Here is a 7,912-nt window from a genome sequence, read left to right as displayed (position 1 = left end):
ATGTGAATCTCAATCATGTTGAAAGCAAAAGCTCTTCCTAATCCTACTCTATATAGACAGCTAGTAGGAAGCCTAAACTATCTGACCATTACCAGGCCAGACATCTTTGTCAATCGACTGAAACCCTTTCATCAGATCTCTATGCCATGACAATCTTTGTCAATGGACACCCTTATATATACACTGTTTCATATGATTGATGTCATTTTTCTTATAAAACTCAAACAACAATGAATATATAGCGATCTACAATATATACGAGTGTCCATGGATCTACAATATAGGACTCCATATTCCTAAAAAAAAAATTTCGAATCTCACCATCTACCGATTTTAATTTCAACTGTTAATTTTCAATAGCTAATTTTCAAAATGGTAGTATTTATGCGTGTATACATAATATATACGAGTGTTCATGGATCTTCCCTCCAAATTAAATGTTGTTTTATATAGAATCCATCCACGGAAGAAAAGAGAAATGAGTAGAAGATCCCATTCGGTCTGATTTATGTTTTAAAACGTGGCTCATCTCAAGTTACAAAGAATATGAAATCTTACAGATTTGAATCATTTTGCAGAAACATGAGATACTCGACAGGAGATTAAAAAAAAATAAAAAGATACCCTGGAAACTGCTTGGAAGATACCATAATATAGCGCACTAACTGGATATAAGTGCACTGCAGAGAAGTAAACCGAAGTTTATCAAGAACGATACCAAATTCGAGGACTGCGTGCTCATCTTTGATGAACCGGACGATGGTCCTCCTGTGATAAGGTAACATACGTTAAACAACACTTATAACATTCAAAGTTCAAACAGCAGAAAATTCAGTTAAAAGACTAAAATTCAAACTTTCAAAAATTTGCCCTCAAAATATGTTGTACTTACTGATGCACCTTGTTTCGTTAACCATGTATACTGACACAGTCTGACGCCGACTGTTATATCCCGTGTATGCACAAGACCACTCGTTGTGCTTCCCCTCAACATCACTGCAGCGACTATCAAAAATGCTCATCCCGAGTTGAACACCCCAATTATTTCCTGGCTCGATTTCTTTTACACACGTGGTCGTAGGACACTCTTTCCAGTTACGAACCTTTACCTCTGGAGGAGATGGCTCACAGTATAACCTGAATTCAGTTCAGCATAAGCAAACTTAACACTAGAATTAAACTTGAATCTATATTTAACAAAAGTACCAAGTCAAAAACAGTTAATGTAATCGTCTAAAGCACTAAAATGAAGGAGATAATTACGTCCAATTTTTGGGTTCTAGAAATGTCTCCCAATATTTGCCGCTGGAGTCACAAGAGCACTTGACACAATTGTTAGCCGTAAAAGTGTAAGTCCCATTCGGGAGAAGCAAAGGATAATCTGCCGAAGTATTCCTTATCATAGAAGTACAAACTGCATTCCAGAATAACTTGCAAGTTAGCAACTAGCTACTCGTAGTTAACAGCAGATCTTCACTTTGTCTAAAAACGAAACAATTAATGCAACCACTGACCTCTTAATGGAACATCAAGAATTGATTCTGCCTCGAGTTGTTTAGCATCAGTAAGGTTATTGAGTATCAATAAACTCTCTTCTGTAGCCCCAAACTCCTTAGCAATCATCTCCAAACTTTTATTAGGAGACACTTTGTAAGCATAATGAAGGACTCGATTTCCATCTACATCATCACAGTTGCAAGGAAGTGGGATCCGCAAAAGCTGATCAACATCAATCAAGTCAGGATTACTAATATTATTGACTGCTGCTATTTCGTCTGTTGTAACTAAGAATCCAAATAAATCCGTGGCGATGTGATACAAAGACTCTCCTGATTGCACTTTATAAATCGGACCCTTATCAGAAATCCCAGTTCCGTTGTTGCAAGAGCAAGTGAAGGGGATTTTGATAGTCTCCTTGGCGGCCACTGATCTGCTTGGTTTTGTTCGTATTGGTAAATTGTTAGCTCCGAGCAATGAATTGAAGTCTGTTATTCCGAACAGACTTACGATGCTTGAAAGAGTTGTGGCGTTGGGTGATACATAACCAGCGAGAGATTTACATTTGGAAGTTGTATTAGACTTACAAGTGAAACCTAGAGATTCTGCTGATGAAAAAGTTAAAACAAAGAAAAGTAAGATACAGAAGAGGAATTTGCTTAACAACATTGTTTACAATGGAGGAACTGTGTTGATGAATGAAATTTTAATGTAACAGGATGCGAAATGGAGCAGTGAGAGGGGATTGGTTATATGCAATTTGCCATACTGGTTGGTTTAGTTTGACTATAATTTATTTTTCGATGTCATTTGGTATGGTCAAAAGCTGAGGAGGAGTATGATTTATATAAAATCATGTCATTTTTCATAAAATACTACTAGTAGTAGTATATTAAGTTTCTTGGTTTATTCATGTCTGAGAAATGTTTGACTTTATGCTCATCCATTGACATTGGTTACAGAGAAGATTAACACGACCATGTGCAAAGAAGACGCGCTTAAAATCGAGAAATATAGAAAGAAGAAACCCTTGAATACAAGCAACTGCAGATAATGGTTTTTATGACACGATCATTGTAATGAATATCTTGGTTTAGAAACAAACTCATCCTTCAAATATTTTTATATATACACGAATGTTGACTAAATTTTTTTAGTACGGTTATTTATGCACCTAGAGTTTTCTAAAACTACTGATGGTCTGCTTGTATCGCGGATACCGGACGGACTCCGGTACTTGCCCGTCTATAGACAGCATCCTGAGTTATGTACCATTACCATATGATTCATAGCATAGGTTTAAAGAACTACCAAAAGAGCACGCTTCGGTTTGCGCTGAAAGTCTGTAGCCATTTTTTCCAAACTGTAATATGAAATGTAAGTTTAGTTACAGAACTAAAACAGAGGACTAATTTCAGTAAAATTGAATGAAAAAAAAAGGATAAGATAATAAATCTGGAAAACCAGATATTTAGGTACTGCCAAGTGCCAACTAAGGAAAAAAGAAAATAAATAATAAGAACGGGATATGTACCGTATATGCAAATGTAGTAGCGTAGCACATTTTCAACGAGGCTCCAGTTCACTCATTGAAGTTTCATTCACACTCAACGCTGCATATTCAGTAGTTGACATGCCTTTCATAGTTCCTTGCTCTTCAGTGTGACCAGTGTAAAATGGAGGTGGTGAAGGTACACCGTGAGTGACGGAGTCGCTGTTAAGCATTAGGAAAACCCTCCGCATTGTCGGTCTGTCTGCAACATTTTCTTGAACACATAATAGCCCAATAAGGATGCACCTCATCGCGTCATTTCCTGAACATGTGTCCTTAACGACTGGATCTAACAAATCTAAAGCGGAGTTTTTCTTCCAATGTCTCCATGCCTGCATCAATTTATCCCATGTTAAGTTATTCATCCTGTTACCATAAGTAAACAAGTACTGTGTATATGAGTGAGACTCACATAGCTGAGAAGGTCCCGAGCCATTTCTGAATTCTGAAAACGGCTATTCTTCTGTCCACTAAGGATCTCTAAAATTAAGACACCAAAACTATAAACGTCTGATTTCGCGGAGAATTGCCCATGCAATATATACTCTGGAGCCATGTAGCCACTGCAAAACCCAAAACCCAAACAAAATAAATATCTCAAAGATTTCTTGGGAGCGGTTCTGAACAATTGATTGTTCTTATACTTACTGCGTTCCAACTATTCTGTTTGTACTGGCATGAGTTTGGTCAACCACAAAAAGCCTAGCCGTGCCAAAATCTGCAATTTTAGGATTCATGTCCGTGTCTAATAATATATTGCTAGCTTTGAGATCTCGATGGATAATTTTAAGGCGCGACTCCTCGTGAAGATAGAGGAGTCCTTTTGCTATTCCTTCTATTATCTTGTATCGTCTTTCCCAATCCAGATATGTGCTTTTTATTGGATCTGCAATCCACGCAACCAGTTAGCCAAACTTTTAGGTCCTCAATTTAGTCTATGTATCAAAATAACAATACACGGGCAAAGAGTATGAGGCAAACCGAATATGAATTGATCAAGGCTTGCATTTGGCATAAATTCGTAGATGAGCAATTTTTCTTCACCGGCTAGACAGAAACCAAGAAGCCTTACAAGATTTCTGTGTTGAAGTTTGGCTACTAAGATGACTTCATTTCTGAACTCTTGTTCAATTCGACATGAATTTTCTGATAGCCTCTTCACGGCTATTTCTTGCCTGTCCTCAAGTGTACCCTGAGAACATTAAAAAAAGCCGAAGAAGAACAGTTCTTATATGTAAACTTCAAAAACCATCATCACCTATAAGAAATCAGTTTACATGTATATATCTTGTATATGTTTGAGTACCTTATAAACCGCGCCAAATCCACCTTCTCCAAGCTTATTAGCTTCAGAGAAATTGTCTGTTGCATCCCTTAACGTAATGAAGTCGAATTGCAAGGATTCTGCGCTTCGAATCTCATCATCGACATCTTCATGAGCAGAACAACAATAAAATGAATCAAATAAGAAATACTCTGAAACCATATGCTGCAGCAGATATTCATGTTTGGGGCTATAGCAACTTGCCTTCCAATTTCTTCACCTCTGGTTTCTTTCTACTGAAACAGAAGAGCCAAACTGCGATGGCTGAAAGTACTGCAATAACTGAAGGAATGCCTATACTAATAGCAAGTGTGAATGAGTTCTTTCCCTTTGCTGCACGAATACAAACATTTTACAATTAAGAGCAGCGTACAGTGGAGTACTTCAATACCCAAACTGAACTCTTTGAGTTAGATTGTTACTAGAATGAATTTGGAATCAAATCAAATTTGAATTGTTTGCTTATTTTCCTCTTGAGCTGAAAAGATCAAATAATAAAGGAGTACTAAGTAGTACGTACAATTTGGTGTAGTTGCATTTGTTGATGATGGCGGTGGTTTGAGGGCTAACAGAGTGACGTCTGTGTGATATAAACAAGCAATCTCAAGTCTTAACATTACAATCTTAACAAAAAATTAAAAATTTAACAAAATGCATGCACAAGGAAACCAGTATAAAATAGTTAGACCTGTAAACATAAATTTGAGAGTGTTGATGAGGTAATCGGGGTTCTGATACTTCAAAGGTGGCAGAGCAATCGTTAAAGTTTGAGTATGTGGTTGTGGTACTCACCAGGGCATATGGATCCATTGACTAGGGATGCAGAGATTGTCCTAGACCGGTTGTTGTAACCAGTGTATGCACATCTAGTCTCATCACAACCAGCTATGTAGGATATTTGCCCGAGCGCATAACTCGATGCATTGGCTTCGGCTCCACTGCCTATGCATCGGACAGAAGGACATTGTTGCCAATTCTGAACTTTGACCTCTGGAGGAGATGGCTCGCAATGCAATCTACATTCAGCATTATCAATGTTTACATTACTAACTGAAATATATAGGAGACAGAGAATAACGTCGATAATACTTTGTCGGTCAAGATAAAGGTTAAACAAACTTAATTACGTATACGTAATGAGAAAGAGAATTACGTCGAGTTTTTGTTGTTGTAGTCACACTTGCACCTGATACAGTTGTTGGCAGTAAGAGCGTAAGTCCCATTAGGGACTAGCAACGGGAAATCCGGAGATGTATTATTGCTTACGGTAGACTTACAAGCTGCATTGCACAATAAAAAGACTACCAAGTTATGCAACTCGCTATTTTGCAAAGCTTGATTTGCATTCAATATGACAGTCGTTTTTTTTTCTTTCCATTTTTATTAAGTTGCATCGTTACAGCCTTTCATTGGTTTGGATTTTGGAAGCCAGCTGGTTATACCGACTCTGCCACTCGTTTATAAACAGCCTGCGCATTAATTATAGGGTAATGATGAGTAGTGACTAACCTCTTAACGGAACATCAAGAACTGTTTCAGGATCAGGCTCTTCCTTACCACCATTAAGTTTCAATATACTTTCAACTGTAACCCCTAGCTCCCTCGCAATCATATCCAAAGTTTCCACATCTCCGTCACCGTTATGACGCACCACCACATGTGCATAGTGAAAGACTTGATTTCCATCCAATTTGTCACAGCTACACGGTAGAGGAATCCTCAGTACTTGACCATCGTCAATATGTTCGGGATTCCTAATTTTATTCACGGCTGCAATTTCTTGATACGTAAACAACAATGAAAATATATCCCTCGCTATGTGATCTAGAAAATCACCTGTTTTTACTTTATAAATCGGACTTTTATCCGAGATTCCTGTTCCGTTGTTACAAGAACAGGTGAACGGAATTTTGACAGTCACGTTCACAGCCGCTGATTGGCTTGGTGGTGTATCAAGTGGTAAATTGTTAGCTCCAAGTAAAGAATTGAAGTCTTTTACTCCAAACAGAGTTGCAATTTTCGAAAGAGTTGTAACGTTCCCTGGTAAATAACCAACTTGAGATTGGCACTTTGCCGGTGTTTTACATGGGAAACCTTGAGATTTTACTGCTGAAAAAGCTTGAGTGAAAAGAATCAAGATACAGAAGAGGAATTTGCTGAACAACATCTTGTTCCATACGTTCTCTCTACCTCTCTGGATCTGGAAGAAGACTCATTTAATTCTGCATGGGATAGGCTGGGAATTGGGAGTTGGGAGAGGAGTAATGAGAAAGGACTGAGAGGCAGAAGGAACTGAAAGAGTGAGGCTGCTGAAGTTGTTGTTAAATCGGCCTCAAGTCGTTGGCTACAGTTAGTTAGAACCAGCTAGTTGGTCTGAATCATTATTGGCTGCGAATGTAGACAAAGGGAGACTTTGACGAGGTAAACAGAAATGTCAACCACGGCTGGACCTACATATACCACTAGAGACTAGACAACTAAATGGGATCCTGATCACAAACTCATATGTTATCATTGCCGATATTTATCATGGCCACCATTATGAGAAAAATGGTTGTAGTGGAATGATAAAAAACCGAGTCGTACTAAAAAAACCGGGAAACTAGACAAACTTAAAACGGTATAGACTCATTAGTTTGGACTTGCCCCACTGGGATTTGCATGGGGCCCATTTTATGGAGCCTACCATGTCTCTATACGGTTTTTAGAGAGTCTAAGGCTTAGTTTGGTATTGTTGCAGTTTTTGTAAGAGCACTTTCCAGCTGTGAGTTGGTTGATGTGCTGTGAGAAAAAAGTAGTTTGACGTTTGGTAAAATATTAACTAAAGTTAAAGCTGATTAAAAAACTAGTTAAAGTGTGTTTGGTAAAATATCAGATTCGACCATTGTTGTTGTTGCAAATGACAAAAACAAACATATCTTTGAAAATAGTTTTATTCAATTTTATTGGGTTAAAAATAACTATTTTTTAAATTTAATAATTGGTACAATTATTATGATTGTTAAAAAAAATTAATTTACTTAACCACTTTTTAATATATATATAATTTTCAAACAAAAAATCAAACTAAAATTAATTAAGTAATTATTTATTATTTGTTTTTATTTTTATTATTGATAAATGAAATGAAATGGTATTTAAAGTAGTTTGAAAATAAAATACAATAATATTTAAATAATTATATATAAAAAATAAAAATTGATTGTATATAAATTTAAGGGTAACTTTTGTCATTTATAAAATAAAATATGGACAAAAAAGATAAATCAAACATTAAATTTAGGTGGGACCAAAGCTTATGCTTTTGTAGATTTTACAAGCTCCTCCACCCCAGCTTTTAAAATTGGAGGAATTTTGGGAAGTGTTTTGGATAAAAAACACTTTATTTATATTTTACCAAACACTAATTTCAAAAATTATTAACATATATAAGTTTTGAAAATGCTTTTGAAAAAAGAAAAACATTACCAAACCCAGCCTAACACGGTTTGTGAAGAATTTTCGTAAAACACCCACCAGTAGGGTTGATGAACTAATAA

The 7,912-nt window shown here is 36.6% G+C and overlaps 2 protein-coding genes across 3 annotated transcripts; both read right to left on the bottom strand.

Moving 5' to 3' along the window:
- Positions 1 to 479: 479 nt before the first annotated feature.
- On the bottom strand, positions 480 to 2,420 carry LOC113289568 (lysM domain-containing GPI-anchored protein 2-like). 2 transcript variants are annotated; one of them, XM_026538855.1, is made up of 4 exons: positions 1,515 to 2,420; positions 1,264 to 1,414; positions 893 to 1,137; positions 480 to 768 (listed from the first exon to the last, which is right to left on the bottom strand). In XM_026538855.1, the coding sequence occupies exons 1-4, from the start codon at positions 2,164 to 2,166 to the stop codon at positions 662 to 664; spliced, it is 1,155 nt and encodes a 384-aa protein (XP_026394640.1). In that variant the 5' UTR covers positions 2,167 to 2,420; the 3' UTR covers positions 480 to 661. The 2 variants fall into 2 exon arrangements, with proteins under 2 accessions (XP_026394640.1, XP_026394639.1); XM_026538854.1 differs by having other exon boundaries at positions 901 to 1,137.
- Positions 2,421 to 2,509: 89 nt separating this feature from the next.
- Positions 2,510 to 6,724, bottom strand: LOC113289567 (cysteine-rich receptor-like protein kinase 10). Its single transcript, XM_026538853.1, has 11 exons — positions 5,883 to 6,724; positions 5,527 to 5,653; positions 5,166 to 5,389; positions 4,894 to 4,953; positions 4,578 to 4,706; positions 4,356 to 4,480; positions 4,031 to 4,241; positions 3,698 to 3,935; positions 3,462 to 3,612; positions 3,032 to 3,381; positions 2,510 to 2,860 (listed from the first exon to the last, which is right to left on the bottom strand). Exons 1-10 carry the CDS (start codon positions 6,538 to 6,540, stop codon positions 3,064 to 3,066), a joined length of 2,241 nt encoding a protein of 746 aa, XP_026394638.1. The 5' UTR covers positions 6,541 to 6,724; the 3' UTR covers positions 2,510 to 2,860; positions 3,032 to 3,063.
- Between the last annotated feature and the right edge of the window lie 1,188 nt (positions 6,725 to 7,912).

The sequence above is a fragment of the Papaver somniferum genome, chromosome 6 (genome assembly GCF_003573695.1).
Source record: "Papaver somniferum cultivar HN1 chromosome 6, ASM357369v1, whole genome shotgun sequence".
Lineage (NCBI taxonomy): Eukaryota > Viridiplantae > Streptophyta > Magnoliopsida > Ranunculales > Papaveraceae > Papaver > Papaver somniferum.
This window is presented reverse-complemented; position numbering and strand designations above follow the sequence as displayed.